The following is a 21,249-nucleotide window of genomic DNA, read 5'->3' as shown; positions in this document are numbered from 1 at the left end:
ATTTTAATCATCATAATTTCTGAGTAATTAATGATTTTAATGTCTTCTTCAGAGGTAAGTCTTTTAAGTTAAATTAAATTAAATTAAAGGGACAGGACAAAAAAACTGACCAGTCATAGTAGTGCACATTTATTCTGTTGAATAAATACATTTAAATAAAGTGGTGACCTGTTCATCTTAACACTGATAAATAACATTATGATTAATGGTGGTATAACTGTGAAATCAAAGCTTTCTTGCTCATGAACACATGACACATATGCATTAAATTCCCCTAACTGAATTACTGATCATTGAAATGGAGTCAGAAATTATTATCACAATTGCATTTGTATTTTTTTTTTTTTTTCAAATAAATAATTCCTAAATATTCAGAAGGGCCACAAACCTGATGAAGTCATGATTACAACACACTTATTCCTGTGACTGGTCAGTTTTTTGGTCCATCACTTTAGTTGCAGACTTGCCACTGAAGAAGGGATTAACATCATAAATAACGAAGAATTCATGATAATTGAAAAGTTGTTGCATTAAATGACACTCAAATTATGCTCCCTTACTAAGTGTTAACAATTTTTCTATTTCTTTTTATTTGCATTGTTATATTCTTTTATTTACTTTATATCAAACACTTCTATCAATGATCTCTGGATCGGGTGATCAAATCCCAACAAACCATATGTGGGACAAAGAGCGCTGAGAAGTAGTTTAAAATTTTGAGTCCAAAAAAAAAAAAAAAAAAAAAAAAAGAATGACATCTCTACTCTAGATGAGTAGTTTCCCAGTCTTTTTTTGAAGCTACTTTCCCTCTTTGTCAGTTTCCATTATTCTAAATCTGCATAGTGCATGACTTGTGACTCGCAATTTCTCCCACTGGCTGTAGTGTAGCAAAGATGGTATCAGGTTATCCTACACTTGACCCACATGTGCGCAGTTTGATTGACATCAAACAGCCCTGTGATGACAGCCTTCCCCACTTTCTGTGCAGATGAAATTTTAGAGAAGTGTCTGTCCTACCATGGTTTGAGAGTTAATCAAAATGTGGGACATTATAAAAATGAATAAAAATAAAAAGTGCAGATCCCACAGAAAAGTGGGACACCTGGCCACCCTATCTCTGGGATTGTATTTTTTTTTTTAATCAATAAGCAGAAATAAGCAAACTGATAGAAAAAGGAAGGACAACAAAACCAAAGAATTTGAAGAGACAATTCACCCCAAAATCAAAAATACATTTTTCCTCCTACTTGTAGTGCTATTCAGGTTGCTTTTGTGTGAGTTTCCTAGTAGTTGACACTCGAGGAACTAGGTGACACTTAGCTTGTGGTGCTCAAAAAGCCAAAAACATACATTTGGAAAAACTCAATAGTAATGTTTCTTTCCCAAAATCGTGACCCGGTTACTCAAGCTAAATCCGACTTTTTTGTGAACTGTTTAACAAGGGATTACAAAATAGTTCCAGCATGAAACTGCTCACAACAAGGTCAGTAGATTGTCTTGAGTAAGATCTTTCTGGAAAGAGACATTACTACTGAGTTTTTGATGTTTTTTTTTGGTTTTTTTGCTATTTTATGCTATATATATATATATACACATATATAAAATATAAATTTTAATGTACATCCAGTGTGGTTGATACTACTACTGCTATTAATAATAACATTATTATTATCATTATTGTTATTTATCATTATTGTTATATTTCTACTACTAATAGTAATATTTCTTCTTATTTCAGGCATATTGACACAAACCACAAGTTAAATCCATGGGGTTTTGTGTTTCATGGAGGAGTTGATGGCTATAGTCGCTGCATTACCTACCTGAGATGTTGCACAGACAATAGAGCATCAACTTCTTTGCAACTTTTCCAGGATGCTGTGGATCAGTTTGGACTCCCACAACGTGTCAGGGGAGATGCTGGTAGTGAGAACATTGATATTGCACGGTTTATGATTGAGAACCGAGGGGCAAACAGAGGTAGTTTTATGGTTGGACGTAGCGTTCATAATCAAAGAATTGAAAGATTTTGGGGAGAACTAAACAGGGTGGTATCAGCATACTTTAAAGACCTTTTCCTCTTTATGGAAAATGCTGAAATTTTAGATAGCACTGACCCACTTCACATTAGGGGTCTTCACCATGTTTACCTCCCAAGAATAAACAGATCTGTGGATGAGTTTGTAAACCAGTGGAACCACCACAGCTTGAGGACAATGGAAAGTCACTCTCCACTACAACTGTGGACAGTTGGAATGCTCCAACTTCCTCAGCATCAAAGACCATTCAATCATATGCCTGTGCAGCCCCCTTATGACCACCATCAGTGGGATGTTGAGTTAAGGGCAGTTAACCCCTTCACTGATGATGGAAACCATGGGATCGAACTTTTTCTAACAGCATGTAATCTGCTTCAAAGAAATGCTTGAATGTCTGTTATTATGTTGCTGTTCATCATATAGAAGTCATTGTGGTGTCAGACAAACACACGCTTCATTGTTATATTAGATGCTAAGTAATTTAGAGAATCACAAAATATAAAGTGTTATTTTGTGAAATTTTCGATTTCAAAAGGCCTTTTAAAGGAAAACAAAGTACAAGAGAAATCTACAGGTCATCAGATGTGTAAATACTTAAAATACATTGTAGAAATGCTTAAAATACACTTTTCTTTCATGAAAAACATAGTTGTTACCACTATACAAGTGCAGTGTATATTTTCTTATGTATCATTACACATAAAGTACAACTGTATTGATTAAACCCCTGTGATTAAAATGAAAACTGTATTTTTTAAGTTCTTAAATAAATTTATTTTGTGTACGTTTTTTAAACTATCTTGCCACAGTAGACACTTAAAGGTTAATAAGCCAACACATACAAAGTAGGAACATAGCACATTTATTTATTAGAGGGCCATATCACAACCTAAAGAGAGGGAACAATCTGCCCTAGCAATTGGCTTAGATAACATTGACAAAATGACAGAGAACAAATTGACAAATGACAGAGGATGGTCATTCATGTTGGAGGACTGGTTGACTGCAATGCAGAAAGTGTGATATTTATCAACTTTTAAAAAGAAAAGTTCACTCACTGCACATTATTGAATCTGAAACACAAAACATGTCTTAAATATATCCACAAATGTAACAAGAACTTAAATTGTTTTACTGTATATTTTTTCATGTCCTTATAAGAGTAAATGTTGATTTTTTTGTCTCACAAATAACAAAATTAAATAACAGCCATTATTTGAAAATAACAACAACAAGAAAAAAACATCCTCATCATAATTCAAGCTCTACAACCTCTCCATTATAGGCACAGGTATTACTTAACTGGAGAATTTTTGATACTACCTGGTACTGGGTTATTTCAATTGATACCTTTAAGGTATTGAGCACTGATACCCATCCCTAAAATATTACCTCTCACGCTCTTCCAAACCCTGGAGAATTGCTTATGGCAAAATCCATGTCAGATTTGAAAGAAGTGTATACTGCATGTACTGGTATGTGAAGAATGTTTCCACAAGTATTGGCCACTGGAAATCGAGAATGGGTGAACTCAAGGCTTGGCTTTGGAGAGAAACCCAGTGCTGGAATGCTGTCACATCCAGTAAAGAAAACAAGAATATCCTCCAGAGAGACGTCGTTTTCAACTGTAAAACATAAAAAGTAAGTAAGAATTAAATGATGACTTCATCTACTGGTATTTTCTAGGGCTGTCCCTGACTAAGATTTTCTTTTGTTGAATCAGGTTTGCTCCTATATGAGTGTGTTTTACCAGTTACACTCTTGGTTTAATACCCTTCTTTGTCATCTTTTCACACAGTCAGAGAAATTAAAAGAGTGTGTCCTCCTGTAGTTCAGTTATAAAAATCACTGGACCTGTACGCATGATCTGCATGTGCGTGTATCTTGATGAAGTGTCTGACAGCGCATCACTACTACTACTACTACTACTACTACTACTACTACTCAGCATCTCTATCATTCTTCCCTGCTTCCATCACAGTTAGTTTTGTGGTGATTTAGAGACTCGGTTTGTAAAGTTTACAGCCTGTCATGCTGTTTCATTGCTCTGTGTTCAATGATGCAAATAAAAAACAAGAGCTGAAACTTGTTTACCAACCACTCGTTTATCTTGTCTCTTCAGTCAACCAACAGCACATGTGGTCTTGAGGACATTTTTTGTGCACCAACTAATATGAAATATATTTGATTCCCTTAAATTCCTCATTGAAATCTTCGCCCTGTGCATGTTTGTAGCTTCTATCTGTTTTGCCCTGTAACTGTGATGCACACTGACTGAAAAAGGAAAAAAAACAAATGTGTGGCTGGAAGAACCTCAGTGAACTACGGGGACTCTGACTAATGATTTGAGTCTATCAGGGGGCAGCCCTAACATTTTCATGTAAGTATTATACCACTGCAGAAATGTAAAAGTTATAGTAAAAGAGGTGAGTAGTTAAATTTCCTTAAATCACCATTAAGCATTTTTTTAAAATTGAAATTACACTTTAATTTAAAAGGTTGCTGAAAATGTCATAGACAAAGTTCACAGCAATGTGGTCAATATACTGATTAACTTAGCAGCAAATAAAAGATAAAAATATAAAAAGAGTTGGTGAGAGCCATAATGAATCCAGGCTAATCTTGTCTTAGTCAACTGGATATATAAGTTGGATATTATTTGCACAGAACAGCCATTCATGGTGGTGGATGTGCATTTGCTAATTTGCAATACAATGCAATGTTTTCTATGAATCAATCTTAATTTTAAATGTAATTGCAGTACAGTTATGGTACATATCAACTGTACTACATAGTAAACTGATCAAATTAAAACACTTTATTATATGTTAGTTTTTACTAATATCATGTACAACTATGATGCAGTCAAAACAATTTAGAAAATAATGTCTTCAAATTGCACTAAATGCCAGACTTACATTCAGCATCCTGAAGATAGTCTTGCCAGAAAGCCAGGGTCCGACACTCCTCTTGGAATCTATTACTCCCTCTTTCAGAGTGAATGACGTGGAAGAGATTCTCCACATCAGTTGCTGTTAGACCCTTTTCAGTCTTCACGAAAAGGGTCTTCACCTGTAGAGGGTATCTCTGGAGGGCCTCTAGGACACCTAGAGACTTCAAGCCATCTCTGAATCTTGTAAAAATGAAATAAAAATTGTAATGTGTAGTTCATGTGATTTTAATTCAGTGAGGTCCCATAATTAATTGTAGACAAAATAAATGATACATTCACTTACACTGATGCACTATAAAATGTAACTCTACATTCATCCAGAATAATTTTTTATATTGTGGCAACATAGTTTGTATCGTAGCAACTCAAAAATAAATATCTGTAGCTTTCCTCTTATATTTCTTGTATTTCCAAAGTTTTAACCCAAGGAAATAGTGTTGTCAAAAATATCCGAATATTGATCATATTGATACTGAATATTTGGAATTCTTTTAATATTGATTTTTAACAGTATTGATACTCTGGTACCAGCTGCATTTTTTCACTCTTTCCTCTCACCAACAGTGTGTTGACACACATTGCTGCACTACCCACATAGTTCCACCTTTTCTTACTTAATCAAAGTGTTGTCTTGTTTCCATCATTTCTAATTTTCTATCAAAAACTGATATTTTTCAAAGTCAGGACTGAATATCAATATTTTTCAAAGTATTGTATCAAAATTAGAAATTCCAGTATTGTGACACTACCATGTAACACTACCATGAAATAAGCCTTTATTTATCTGCTAAGGTATGATTATAGTATGTTAATACCTTACAACATACGACATACCTTTCAAAAGGGGCACGGGTCCGCTGGAGGACATACCAGTGAGCCAAGTCCAAAGCACTCTCTTTCTTGTTTTCCAGTGTTATTCGTACATTGTGACCTGCAGGACTGATCAAGCTGGCTGCCTGTGCAACTGTATCTTGCAGTTGTGATTCAGTCTCAGCCTGTAAGATCTGAAAATAACAAGCATTAAAATATGAAGGTAATAAATATTTATTGATTCTATTATTTCAAATGAAGATGTATAGCTGTTAGTTTACTTGTTTAACTTGTTGGTTCATAAGAGCATGCAAAATTAATAATTAGTGTCTAAGTATGATTGAATCAAATGAAAATATGCTCACCGACTGCACCTGTGATCTTGTTTCTTCATCAGCAATATGTTCTTGTTCGACCTTTACATTGTCTGGACCCTTTTGAAGACACTCATACATGAGTTCTGACAGAAAACATGGACTCTGTCCTCCATGGGCAATCGACATTGCCATGATCTGGCCAGCATAGAAGTATCCGTTGTCTTTCATCGCTGTTATCAAATGAAATAAAAAATCACATATCAGATGATTAAATCAAAATATTGTTCATCACATTGCCACCTATCTGTGAGATTAGAGAACTCATGTTCATTTTAACCATAGTATTAATTGCTAATTTTCTTTTATCAAATTTTTTTATAAAAAGAAAAAGAAAAAAAAAATCTCATATTTCCTCACAAATAATTTCAGATACAAATTATTGGTCCAAAATAAATACAGTGGTGGGCTCTTAGAACAATATGAATACATTTAATCATAAGTACCTTTGGAGTTGCATGTGAGGACTTTAGCATTAGGTGGGCCCTCAAAGATGCCAATTCTGTCTTTGATTTCATGTAGACAGAGCCGGAAAAATTCCCGGGAAGGTCCTCCATTGTCCACAGCACCCTCAGACAATCCATAGTCATCGGTGAATTTAACATCTACCTTCTTCTCGGGTGAAAAGTTAAATCTGCCCATGGCTCTGGATGCTCCATCCCACACGTTTCTTCTTATGATATTGAAGCGTACAGTGCTGTCATCATTTATTCTGGAAGTGATCTGCTCCATTATTTTCTCCAACGTCATCTTTAAGTCACTGAAACAATGGTAAACAAAATAAATACAGCTTAGTCATTCATTCATTCATTGTTTGTAACCGCTTATCCTTGATGGGTCGCGGGGGGCTGGAGCCTATCCCAGCTGACATTGGCAAGTTCCCAGTTCATCACAGGGCTTTAGTTAGTATCATTGGTAATAATTTTACCCACTGAACTACAATGTAATATTCACAAGATTGTAAGTAATATTTACTCAAAATCCTTTTCATAAAAACTTTCAACAATAATGGTGTCAGACTCAATAATAACAATGGAAAGGAGCAGTTTTACTTTTTCTTTACTTTTTCAGGCTGAGGGTTGGCACTGTATTGTGGGAGTCACTGGGCAAAAGTTCCATAATAACCTTTTAAGGGATAGGTCAGATTATTTGAAGTGGACCTGTACAAGGTACTCATCGATAGTAAGTGTATTACCTACAGTAGAGCTGGTCCTGACCTCCCTGGGGCCCAAGGCAAAATTCTGCGAAGGGGCCCTCCTAACTGACCCATGAGCCACGTAAACCATTTACAATTACCACACAATCACACCTGAAACCCCAGTGATCCAACTACAGCCCCCCCCTCCTTAAACCAGCTCCCTCCCTCTGTCAGCCTATCTGTACAGAACAGAATGAGGTATAAACAAAAAATAATTATTGAATAGAATATGTGGTATAGAAGATCAATGTATATTAACACATAGAAAATAGAAAATGTAGAAAATAATAAAATATAACACAGAACTTTGGCTCTGCTGTCTGGTAATTAGTCAGTGAATTGACTTTTAAAGGCATAATATGCAACAATATCAGATAAGGGGGGAAAAAAACAGTATTGTGCATACATTTTGATATGAATGACCTATTTGGGCTGCAGCTTGCTGCTTCATTTTGCTGCTATTTTATACAATATAAGTTATTAGTTACATTAAAGAATAAGATTTTGTATATCTCCCACTGACCTGTCACTTGTGCTGGACTCTAAAGACCTTGAAATGGCTTCCTGAAGATCAGGGTCATCAGAGAGGTATTCTTCCTCAAACAGGTCAAGGTATGTACTACAAAATAAAATAATATAGTCTATAATGGGTATTATTAAGATACAAATATATTAAGTTAACACAGACAGTTGCATTACCACAGGACAAAGAACTTCCTTTAATGGTTTAATAACTGGGATGTTGTCAAATAAACAGTGCATAGATGAGTTTTTGTTTACAAACATTACAGGGTGTGTTTACTAAACAGCTTTAGTAGCTGGTCAAAAGAGTGCAGTCAACAGTCTTTTTGATTCAATCATGAAATACCATGTAGGGTTGCATCTGTTTTTTTATTTTTCATGTCATATTAATATATTATATACAATGTTGGCTAACAAGAGTTGCCTCTTAGTGTCATCATCAGGTATCTATATGAAATCGTTCCACTAAGTTTGCTATTCAAATAAATGTTTAGCTAAAGGGAGCTGAGTCACAGAAACCTAATAGGTTGCTGACAAGTCCTGTTAATCTTGCTCAACTTATGTGGTTTTTATTGGTTATTGAGCTGGTTTATCATGAGCAGGTCGTAACATTTGTGTCAATAAGCTAATTAATTCAAAGAAAAAAAAATTTACATCATGGCCTGCCAGTTTTGAATTGCAAAACTCTCATGGTTTAGATTTTTTCACGGTTCTGGGGTTCCCTTGTAGACACGACTGTCCTCCTGCCTGACAGCAGCCCAGGGGAATGAGAGAAAGAGATAGACCCTTAGGTTGTTTGCAGAATAAGTCGCTAAACTTGTTGCTAATTGCTTTTTAGAAGTTAAGTCACTAAAAGTGTCTGAACAGTTGCTAAATCTGTTAACAACACTGGTTGCGTTATGTGGACATGTCAGCTTTCTGTCCCTTAATTGTGCACACAACTCTGTGATGACGTTGCACTGAAACCGGTCTATTAGTAAGTGTGTAAAAAACAGGGACATAATCATTTAGTAAATTAAGTCAATCAATTCTTACACAAAATTGTACTGTAAATAAGGCCTGCTGTTATAAAGCTTGGACCATGGAAATACTGTGTGAAAAGAGACAAAGAAAATGCAAAAGACGAACCTGTAGGATGTGCTGGATGGACTACTGCCAGATGCACTGGGTTGGGTGGGACCATGCGACACTGCAGAGGTGTAACTGGCAGAGAAACCAGGCGTGTCACCACCAGCACTGACACTGGGACCAATCAGCAAGCCATGGGTGTTGGTACTGGAGATGGAAGAGGGTCTACTGGACAAGCTGGGAATATCATCAGTTTTGATGACAGCAGCACTGGTGGGCACGGTGAGGGTGTCAAATGAGATGGAAGGTGCATCTGTGCAAATATTTTGGCTGGCAACACACCAGATAACATCATCAGCAGCGGAGGTTGAAGGAGCTGTACTGGAGAGGGACTGCGCCTCAACAGTGGAGATGGCTGAGTCCATTTCTGTGGAAGTGACAGGCACACTACCAATGACTGCAAGAACATGGGAGAACAGTACATTAACATTTAACTTCTCGGTAACATTTAAATTTTATGTAATTGAGCATCAGAACACATTTTAGACTTGCACAATGCACATATTATGAGTTAGATTATGTATTCTATTCCACACAAAGTATTACTTAAAATAAATTTAAATTTGTTTAAAAATAAGTTATGTAGACAAAACAAATGCAGAACCAACACCATTTTAATTTTCTTTATATAGTAGATGCATATAGAAAAATATATATATAAAAATATTTACCATACTTGTCCTGTATTTCACAGGTGGTTGTATGGCTACTGTCTCCATCAGAATATGACTGTTGATTCAAGCAGATAAATACAACATACTTCATTGATCCAGTACACTATACTGGCAATAAAACAATGTAACAATTTTTGTTTTAGGTCAAAGCATAGTACAAGTAACAGTGCATGAACGAACAGTTCATCCCAAAATCAAAATACATATTTTCCCCGGGCCTGTAGTGCTGGCAACTTCTAATTATTCTCCAATTATTTGGAGGAACCGGGTCATGATTTTTGGAATTGTTGTTGATTTTTTCAAATGTATTGTTAGCGCTTTCAGCACCACAAGACAAGTGCCATTTAGTCCAATTATACTGGAGGGAAGGCAGACATCTCTACAGCCAATATCTGCAAAACTCTGCAACTCGCACCAAAAAATCTAGATGGATATATAGCACTACAGGCTAGAGGACAAACATGTATTTTTGATTTTGGAGTGAACTGTCCCTAAAGACATCCAGTGTAAGATTCAATATCACCACTGTTACTGTCATATACATTTTTAAAATTCTTTATCACTACTTACAGCTTCTTTCTCCTCACTTAAAATGACCCTGTCAGGCCTGACATAAATGGACTTTTGATGGAATAGCTTTTTCAAAAGCTCTCCACTCAAGGTCTGTTTCGAGGTCAGGGATGGCTCTACTAATTTGTTGTGGCATGGCAACAAAATTTGTAACCTGAGGGAATGAAAAGCACACAATGAAACTTATGTTAAATGTAAAAGACTACACTACAAAACATGGAAAGGTTTTTAGCTTCAAATCATTTGTGTGCAAACAGAAATGACATTAAGTCAGTTTTTTCAGCTACTTAAACTAATTTAAGTTAGTTGAATATAAGTTTGAAGGACTTGTCACAACATATATACAACCATAATGTACTGGAAAAAAGGCTGAATTGTTTGCATTTTGTTACATATCCCAGCTCATCAGTATAGATCAGCAGCAAAATGGAACATAAAAACTATTTAAATTTACAACACACAAATACACACACACTCAAAATTAACCTTTCATAGTGTTTCATATTATTATTGCACATACATGTAAATAATATAAAACAGGTGACAATTCTGACAAAACAGACTCAAAGCTTACCTGCATCCCTCCACAACTGGCTGGAAGGCCGCTGTTATTTCCTCTATTACCCTGCTGGCGTTCCAGTCACAGCCAAATTCTACAGCTGACCTTACATGGCCATTTTCAAAAAGCCAAGCTTTTTTTGCTCGCCTTGGTACATGGGTAACTCTGTGATCTGGCAGCAGAATCACCTCTTTAGTGAAGGACTGAGCAGGATGAGGACAGCTTAACTGAGCTTGAAACCTGAGAAACATTAAAGAAATTAAAAAAAATAATAATAATTACATTAAACATTCAAGCATGTACTGTATATTCACATTTTTTCTCTTTACAAATAAGTAATTATTTTGACAGTAAATTTATTTTTGAACTGCAATTAATTATTTATTATAGTGGCTGATTGTCAATATTGATCACACTTACACACCTAATCTTCAGCATTATTGGTGCTGTACATTATGTGTACCACTTTTATGTATATTGTTGCATATTTTTTGTTGTTCACATCATTTTCACAGGGCTTGGGCCCTATCTTACTCTGATCTCAAGCGCAAGTGGCGCAATCAAGATGTGTCCAAATCTACCCTTGCGGTCATGCGTCAGGGGAGCAGGGGTATCCTGCCTTGCGCCAACAACGCACGGCGGGACACACCTATCAGCGGTACCCAAGTGCCCTCATTAATTCATGGATGAGTTTAGGCCGAACACGTAATAAGCCAATCAGAAAGTCAACTCTCATCACCTTGAAGAATCAAGTGCGCCAGGTGAAAACCAGGAGAAAAAAGAATAAGGAAAGTGACAGACAGAGAGAGAGAGAGAGAGAGAGAGAGAGAGAGAGAGAGAGAGAGAGAGAGAGATTTTTAGAGCCGGGAGACAGATCTCCTCGCTGGAGAAGTGAAGGTGTGAGCGCGCACAATATATGGAGACGACAGAACGTTTCCAGAGCAGATTCATGTGTAACTTCATTTTACATGAACGCCTGCAAAAAGCAATACAATACATGAACCCTAAAAGTCATGCAGATATGTAATTGGTTATGTTTTACAGTGAAGCACCTTGAAGTTATATTTTAACAGAAGCGGGGGAGATGAGTGAGGAGCGGGGTAGAGCAGAAACTGGCCGCGAAACCTCAATCCGAAAGAACTCACCAGAGCCAGATTGAAGTGCAGCTTCAACCAGTGCGTAAAATTACGCACAGATTATCCACCCAGCATTAGACTCTGACAGAAGTAAACATACCGTTTTCTCCTCGGGTCGGCCTGGTCTCGTGGTCAGATATAAGATCGTAACTGTTCAATCCTTGTTTTTCTGGATCTCAATGAAATCACTACAGCTGCTCCAGTTGTCGTGTGACTGATCTGTCAAAAACGATCTGACAGCTGTGATCACATCCTGTGTGCACTCTGCAGGTCTGTTGATATTTAATAGACTTTATAACTACAGTTATACGTCCTCATTACTTATTAGTGAGAATAATTTTACACAAACGCGCGCACGCTGTTTACCATTAATGAAAAGTGTTTTTTGATCGTGGAGACGTGTGCGCACGCTTCCGTCATGCCCGACACACAGACGCACACTTTTAATACACTTATTTGCGGATAAAGAATATGTATATATGTAATATATGTTCAAAGGACACTTTACGAATCCACAGTCCTCTGTGGCGACAAAAGTGAACATAAATGAAGGTTTTTGTGATTGTGGAGACGTGTGTGCTTCAGCCAAATGCGCTTTTTCTTACCTCCTGTATCTTGGTCCCTTTCGTGTGAAAGGGCGAAGGTTGTATTTAGGAACTGCTGTCAGGGACTCCTGTGAGGTCAAAGTTGAGTTTGACTCTGTATTTATCGAGGCCATGGCCTGAAATGCAGGCACGGCCTGAAATGCAGGCGCGGCCTGACCTGAGCCTGCCCTCGGTCTCCCTCGATGAAAAATTGCAGTAAGTTCTTCGTCCGTACTGCGGTAATTAGTACGGTTACCATGACTATGTGCATTAGCCAAGGTGTTAATTATGTCTTCGTTACTCAAAATTGCTGCAACTATATCTCTGGCCGACTCACTCATTTTGACTGTGCTCGTGCTACAGCATCCAAGCCATACAGAGAAAACACAAGATGGCGCTAGTACCTTGATGACGTCAAGTTTCATTCCATATATTCAGAGTTTCATTCCATATATTCAAGGTTCATTCCATATATTCAAGGTTCATTCCATATATTCAGAGTTTCATTCCATATATTCAAGGTTCATTCCATATATTCAGAGTTTCATTCCATATATTCAGAGTTTCATTCTATATATTCAAGGTTCATTCCATATATTCAGAGTTTCATTCCATATATTCAGAGTTTCATTCTATATATTCAAGGTTCATTCCATATTTTCTAACTTTCATTCCATATATTCAGAGTTTCATTCCATATATTCAAGGTTCATTCCATATATTCAAGGTTCATTCCATATATTCAGAGTTTCATTCCATATATTCAAGTTTCAATCATTCCATATATTCAAACTTCATATTATATATATAATAATTTCCTGAACGGCATGCCATAATATATATATATATATATATATATATATATATATATATGTATACACATATATACATATATATATATATATACATATACATATATATATATATATATATATATATATATATGTATACACATATATATATACATATATATATATATATATACATATGAAGCTCGATCGTGGAGAATTCAGATTAGGAATTTGGAATTTTGGAATTTGGAATTTGACAAGCCTCCATGTATGGGCCTCATGTGTCTATCTATGTGTACACAAATTCTATTGGGCATAAGTGCAAAACAAGAAACTATGCACCTCTTTGCTCTAAATCACTGTATCTGTCGGCCTTGCTCATGTATTGTGCCCTGATAGAGAATGTGGAGACAGTCTGTCTGCCCGATAAGCCATAACCTTGGGACCTCAGGAGAAAGTATCTGGGGGATGCACTACTCTCCTACTTGTGCAGCTGTGGACTGTAGTTGTGCAGAGTGACCAACTACTAGTGTGCCTGTTCAGGTTAGATGACCTATGACTGGACCCTTCACGACTGCATTGTCACCCATATAAAGAGAGACTCAGGGAACAATCTAAGAGCTAGTGAGGCAAGTGAGGCAAATTCAACAACAATCATCGTCATCATCATCATCATCATCATCATCATCAACAAAATCATCGTCATCATCAGCAGCAGCTCAGGAGCCTCATCATCCTCCTCCTTCTCCTCCTCCTCTTCATCAACAACATCATCATCATCATCATCAGGAGGTCAGGAGCCTCCTCCTCCTCCTCCTCCTCGTCTTCCTCCTCCTCCTCCTCCTCCTCATAAACAACATCATTATCATCATCAGCAGCAGCTCAGGAGCCCTTCTTCTCCTCCTCCTCCTCCTCCTCCTCCTCATCATCATCATCATCATCATCATCATCATCATCAACAACATCATCAGCAGCAGCTCAGGATCCTCATCATCCACCTCTTCCTCCTCCTCCTCCTCCTCCTCCTGCTCCTCCTCCTCATCAGCAACATCGTCATCATCAGCAGCAGCTCATCATACTCCTCCTCCTCCTCCTCCTCCTACTCCTCCTCATCATCAACAACATCATCATCATCATCAGGAGCCTCCTCCTCCTCTTCTCCTCCTCCTCATCATCATCATCATCAACAAAATCATCGTCAGCAGCAGCTCAGGAACCTCATCATCCTCCTCCTCATCATCATCAACATCATCATCAGCAGCAGCCTCAGGAGCCTCCTCCTCCTCCTCCTTCTCCCCCTCCTCCTCATCAACATCATCAGCAGCAGCAGCTCAGGAGCCACCTCCTCCTCCTCCTCCTCCTCCTACTCCTCATCCTCCTCCCCATCCTCATCATCAACAATATCATCATCAGCAGCAGCTCAGGAGCCTCCTCCTCCTCCTCCTCCTCCTCCTCCTCCTGGCTCTTCTCTCTTGTAGTCGCCTCCTCAGCTCAGGAGCCTCCTCTTCTGTCTATTGGTAAAGTATACCGATGGTGGCAGCTAACATTGGTCCATCCCTGATATAAATAGTTATTTTATCTTAAGTCTTTACTTTTTAAATCCAGTGTGAGACTCAAATAAAAGCCATTGCCAGAGATTTTCCTGCCATTGGCTCGTGATGTACAGAACATTCAAGGCTTGTGTTAATTAAAAACACTTCAGAAAACAAACAGTAGTAAATTGAAAAGAGGTTTTTGTTGCTTCCTCATAATAAATAGACATTTCATTGTTAGTGTAGCAGCTAAGCTTAGGATCTGTTGTGGAAAAAGTGTTTTGGAGCACTGTAGGCAGCGTCTGTGTGGGGGTTATTGTACAGTACCAGCAAGAACACATCGTCTCAAACTGTCAGCACCATTCTGTGTGCTCATGTCCTTGTGAGTTCATTCTTCCAAGCTTGAAGTGTCTCTCTAGGAACACAAGTCCATACTTTACACTCTTGGGTTTGAGAAAGGCCTTGGGTGTCATTTCTCTCAATGGCAGCGATTTTGAATATATTCTGTTCAGTGTTCTCTCTTGAAGGGAGAGTTCACACCAAAATCAAAAATACACATTTTTCCCTGGCCTGTAGTTCTGTTTATCCATCTAGATTTTTTTGACATGAGTTGGCAAGTTTTGGAGATATTGACCATAGGAATGTCTTGTGGTGATCAATAGCACCAAAAAAGATGTTGCTCAGATGTTGGTGGACAGGTTTTCAGAAGACAAAGGTGGTCATCTCCATTTGCCTCAGGAGCGAATGCACAATGCACACAACCAAATGCAGAAATGTGAAAGAACATCCGTCTAAACTCTAGCTACCACAAACAACTTGGTTACAGTTGGACGTTATATGACAGGTTCACATGCTTTTCAAGTGTGTCCTAAAACAAAAGTCCCATTTCCACCAAGAGTAACAATTTGAAAGTAATGTGTCTGAAATGTCAAAGAGCTCTTACTGTAAACCAAGTCCTGTCCAGTCCACATGCATCTTTTCAACTTGTGAAGCTGTGTGTGTCTTGAGTCTTCTAAAGGCTGACTGTTATATGTGTCCTAGACAGGTTCTAGAATGTTGATACGTCCTCAAAGACACAAAAGAATTCTGTGATGTCACACTGACACACACACACACACACACACACACACACACACACACACAGAAGTGAACACATCAGAATGTTAGGTGGCTGTGACGTCATCAAAGGGAATGTCATGACGTCACGGACCCTGTCAGTGTTAGGTTATAACCCTAGCACCATGTCATTATCATACCTCCACTGGTTTTCGGGGGATAACTTTTGAAAGGATGGTGGTAGAGACTTGAAACCAAGCTCTGCACCCCCATTTTCGGACATTCCGGATCCAATGGTGCCACCATCGAGTCACTACGACGTTGGGAAGTGGGTCAACCAGAACCTTGAGGACTCTGGTGCATGCCTCCACTGGTTTTCGGGGGATAACTTTTGAAAGGATGGTGGTAGAGACTTGAAACCAAGCTCTGCACCCCCATTTTCGGACATTCCGGATCCAACGGTACCACCATCCAGTCTCTACAAGGTCGGGAAGTGGGTCAACCAAAACTTCGAGGACTCTGGTGCATACCTCGACGGGTTTTTGTGGAATAACTTTTGAAGGGAATGTGGTACAGACTTGCAAGCAGGCTCTGAACCCCCATAACTTTGTCTGCACACACACACCCACACACATACACACACACACACACACACAAACACACACAAACATACACACACACACACACAGAAGTGAACACATCAGAATGTTAGGTGGCTGTGACGTCATCAAAGGGAATGTGATGACGTCATGGACCCTGTGCTTTGATCTAGCATGGGCTCTGTGATGCCATCAGTGTTAGGTTATAACCCTAGCACCATGTCATTATCATACCTCCACTGGTTTTCGGGGGATAACTATTGAAAGGATGGTGGTAGAGACTTGAAACCAAGCTCTGCACCCGCATTTTCGGACATTCCGGATCCAACGTTGCCAACCTCAAGTCTCTACAATGTCGGGAAGTGGGTCAACCAGAACCTCAAGGACTCTGGTGCATACCTTGACTGGTTTCGGGGGCTAACTTTTGAAAGGATGGTGGTAGAGACGTGAAACTTAGCTCTGCACCCCCATTTTTGGACATTCCGGATCCAACGGTGCCACCATCGAGTCACTACGACGTTGGGAAGTGGGTCAACCAGAACCTTGAGGACTCTGGTGCATACCTTTACTGGTTTCGGGGGATAACTTTTGAAGGGATGGTGGTAGAGACTTGAAACCAAGCTCTGAACCCCCATTTTCAGACATTCCGGATCCAATGGTTGCAACCTCGAGTCTCTATGAGGTCGGGAAATGGGTCAACCAGAACCTTGAGGACCCTGGTGCATACCTCGATGGGTTTTCGGAGGATAACGTTTGAAGGAAAGGTGGTAGAGACGTGAAACTAAGCTCTGCACCCCCATTTTTGGACATTCCGGATCCAAGGGTACCACCATCGAGTCTCTACGAGGTAAACCACAGTTGTATTTACTGGTTATCCCTAAATATGGCGCTAAAGACCACGAAACAGAAATTTCTCCTTTCAAAGCAATGTACAGTTGGACTAAAACTACCAACCGTAATTCATTGTAGGCCGCCAGAAATGTTGCTGTGGGCCGCCATTGGCCGGGGGGCCGCACTTTGAGAATTTATGCGCTAGAGGGTTGGGCTTCAGAATGCCAGACGGTTGGGTCTTTGTGAGTCTTCTGTTAGTGTTCGATGCCACTCGGAGATCGAACCGGAGTTTTTTCTGCATTAAAGGCTCTTGAGGCTAGATGTTGGGTTCATCCATCCATCCATCTTATCTATGGCTAAACCTGACCAGGGAACAGCAATGGCCATCAGCCCACTGACTAAGACCTACGAAGTTGAACAAGCCATTGGCCAGTCTTTGCAACATATGACTAGCAGACTTTGCAAGTACATGACCGAGGCCTGTTCAGCCAAATATGAGTGTACTGACTTGCAGTAGCTTTTGTTAAAACTAACGTATATGGTGGCCCTAGTTCACCTGACTCGTATATCTACCACGTGAGGACGTGCCAAGCCACTGCTACTGACTTCCTATTTCCTGTCACGTACTGAATGTGTGGGTCAAATTTTGTCCCTATGAATCAAGTGGAATTGCCCCAAAACGCTCCTCAATGCTCAGAGTTCCACTTCCAAATTTCAATCTATTCAGCTGGGTGTGACTCCAAATCTTCATCTATTTCCATTCTAATTCTTAATTAATGCTTCCAAATGTATTTCAGCACTCTTGACCCTCCATAAAACATGTAAACTTACCTAAATAAGTTTCTGCAAGTTTGGTCACAGTGTTTTGCAAAATTTGCACTTAAATCAAAAATTGACTCACCATGCCTTCCGACTGCCAAGCCACTGCTACTGACTTCCTACTTTCTGTCACGTACTGAATGTGTGGGTCAAATTTTGTCCCTATCCATCAAGAGGAATTGCCCCAGCAGTCAGGGAGTTTAAAGTCAGGTGGCCTGCATTCTTTCATACTGATGAGGTAAACACATGCTTGCCTTTTCCCCTCTCCTTATTATGCAATTTCAGTGTGCAGCTGTTAAAATGTAAAGTCTGATAAGGTAAAACAAAAGATGACCAACATTTGGAGAGAGACAAATCTCCTATAGAGGAAGCAGTTCTTTATTTTGGCCACTTGGGGGCAGAAGATGGCATGCTACTCTTCTAACTTCTACCAGATAAATGCTGAATTCCAGCAGATTACAACACTTCCACTTGAGACAAACTTCTTGGTACAGTTGGACAATATTTTACCCCAGCTGACATCTGTTTTCCAGAAGAAGGGAGATGTTTCTGGCTAGAAACTACCTGTAAATTTATGTATACGATGTTATGGAATTTTTTTTCATACACACTTCATACACTGTGTAATTGTATTGTCCATATGAAGCCCCAGTTTGCGTCATCAGTAAGTCTGGATTATTTGCAAGATGCAAAAATAAAAAAATATATATATTGTCTTTTTAAGGCAATAATACCATATGGGCTAGAGATGCAGTCATGTGATCAGACAGGTGCCAGTTCAATCCTGTTTTCTCAGGTGGTGATAATAAGATTGGGCTATAGTTGTACTAAGCACCTATGTGTTAAGAGGACAGCATTGTTGTCAGCTGTACTGTATGTCTCTGAATAAACAGGAGTTAAAACAACATGTTCATACCTCACTTTTTTTAAAATAAAAACTAGGCCATGCTTCACAGTTATTTTGTAGTTAAAAAAGTCACTTTTACAGTATGTTTGACATAATATTGAGCTATATAGATCAAACTTGACAAAGCTGATTGGAAGTCAGTATTTGTAGGTTACCACAGGTTGGAAATTGGAAATATTTTTTGTAGTTATGTGTTTATGAATGTTTTAATCGGTGGAATCTCTTCACACAGGCTTCACACAGTGATGTTAATCTCAAAAAGGAAGCAGTTCTCAAGGCACTTTGCCTCTACCTTGGTGAGGATGATGGGCTTCTAATTTGGGAGTATATGGTAAGTCAGTGTAATTGCTTTTTTCTCGTCAGATATATTGTTACTTAGAAAAGTACATGTTTATAGTGGGTTAGTGACTTACTGTGTGCTGTGACTGTGGAATACAATATGACATTTGATGAATTCAGATGTTTCTAATGCTCCTCTAGAGATGTCTTTGTATCTAGATACATTAGATACGGAGACAACAGCTCTGTGACAGAGTTATTATTACAAGATCAAAGCAAGGCTAGTGGAGTAAGAAAAGCAGACATTGTTCACAGGGCTGAACAACGTTAACATTTTTAGGCAGCATAGATCACAGCTAAGAAGCTGAGATGATAACATTAGAAGACAGGGCAATTGATTATCATAAGCCCTAGTGCAACCAAATATTACAAAGAAGTTTTATGTCTGTGCAGTACTGGTTTGCCAACAAATGAATTGTCCTTCAACTTAACCTATAAAGGGTTCTAACTTTAATATCAGTGTTCTCCATTAATTACCCAGAATGTGGCAACCCCCCACAGTCTAATTTATCTTGCCATAGTCTCATTATGAACCAGAAATATTTTAAGACTTCTCATAACAACATTAAACATTATGCCATTGCTTCAGCAAGATATCTTTCAGATGACATGCACAGCCTTTGTGGAGACCAGTCAGTCCAAACAGTATATTGGTGTGATGTCACACATAATTTTACAACAATGATAATCTGGTGACTCAGTCAAGGTTTAGTTATGACTCTCAAACAATGCAAAATGAAAATCAAATTGATTGACACTGCCAACTGACAAAAGATAGGATTTATGTTTATTTTCTGTAGCTAACTACTAATTATTAGCAGAAATACAGGTGTCCTAAGTTAACCAGGGAAATAATCACCATGGAAAACTCATCAATGTACTTACACTGCACTTTTGTTGCCTCTTCTAGCCAGCAGCTGCCACTGATCTAGGTCTGAATGCATGAGTGCTACCAAGTTCAAGTTGCATGCTAATGTGAATTGTTACCTATTGATCATATTTGAGCATTTTCGTTTGTCCCTTTGTTCATGCTGAGGTCATCACCTGATCGGTGGATATATGAGAGCACAGCTTAATCCAGTGTGTTTCTCTTGCCCAAATAGTGATAGTCTGTTGACTTGTCTCTCTGAGTGTGGCTCAGATATAGGAGCATGTGGGTGTTTGTTCATAGCCACATTGTTATTATACAGACTTACATTGATAGTAAGGGGTTCAACACACAAACGTCCCCAGTTTGGTGCAGATACATTGTGTGTGAAGTGTCCCCAGTTTTAGGATAGGCTCGTGTATTGGTGGTGAAGAGGTCCAAGTACATGAGTGTCCCCAATTTGGTTCGAAGAGACGAAGACGAAGAGACGAAGAGCAGGAGAGGTGTCGAGGATGTTACTGACTGCCTTTAGGTCCTGGAACAAGTCAGCGTTGCATGATGACGTGGCTATCTGCCTGACTCCATTCGAAAGGCAGATGTGCGAATACTTTGCAAGAGTGGAGATCCGAGGGAAAAGGGGGAGGATGGTCCCTGTCTTGTTAAAACCATCTATGGTGACTGCTATGGAGCTGCTAGCTGAGATGCGTGAAAGCTGCAGTGTACCGAATGATAATTTATTCATGTTTGGAAGACCAGAAGCCTTGTCAGCCTACAGAGGGGGAGAGTGCCTTCAAAAATATACCAAACTCTGTGGTGCCAAACACCCTGAAGCACTGACTTCAACAAAGCTTCGAAAACATATTGCAACAATGTCACAGGTCTTGAACCTTGAGGAAAATGAGTCTGACCAACTGGCCGACTTCTTAGGCCATGATATTGGCATCCACCGACAGTACTATT

General features: G+C 38.8%; 1 protein-coding gene across 1 annotated transcript; it reads right to left on the bottom strand.

Moving 5' to 3' along the window:
- Positions 1–3,434: 3,434 nt before the first annotated feature.
- Positions 3,435–21,031, bottom strand: LOC146304336 (uncharacterized). The gene is made up of 11 exons (XM_084714175.1): positions 20,735–21,031; positions 10,843–11,030; positions 10,265–10,422; positions 9,146–9,421; positions 9,025–9,085; positions 7,898–7,993; positions 6,623–6,936; positions 6,168–6,349; positions 5,827–5,996; positions 4,958–5,172; positions 3,435–3,664 (listed from the first exon to the last, which is right to left on the bottom strand). The coding sequence occupies exons 1-11, from the start codon at positions 21,029–21,031 to the stop codon at positions 3,435–3,437; spliced, it is 2,187 nt and encodes a 728-aa protein (XP_084570301.1).
- Positions 21,032–21,249: the final 218 nt, after the last annotated feature.

This window comes from Lutjanus erythropterus, unplaced genomic scaffold (assembly GCF_056507025.1).
Source record: "Lutjanus erythropterus isolate fLutEry1 unplaced genomic scaffold, fLutEry1.hap2 Scaffold_155, whole genome shotgun sequence".
In the NCBI taxonomy this organism is placed as follows: domain Eukaryota; kingdom Metazoa; phylum Chordata; class Actinopteri; order Lutjaniformes; family Lutjanidae; genus Lutjanus; species Lutjanus erythropterus.
The sequence above is the reverse complement of the archived record's forward strand: the minus strand, read 5'-3'. Positions and strand labels throughout refer to the sequence as shown.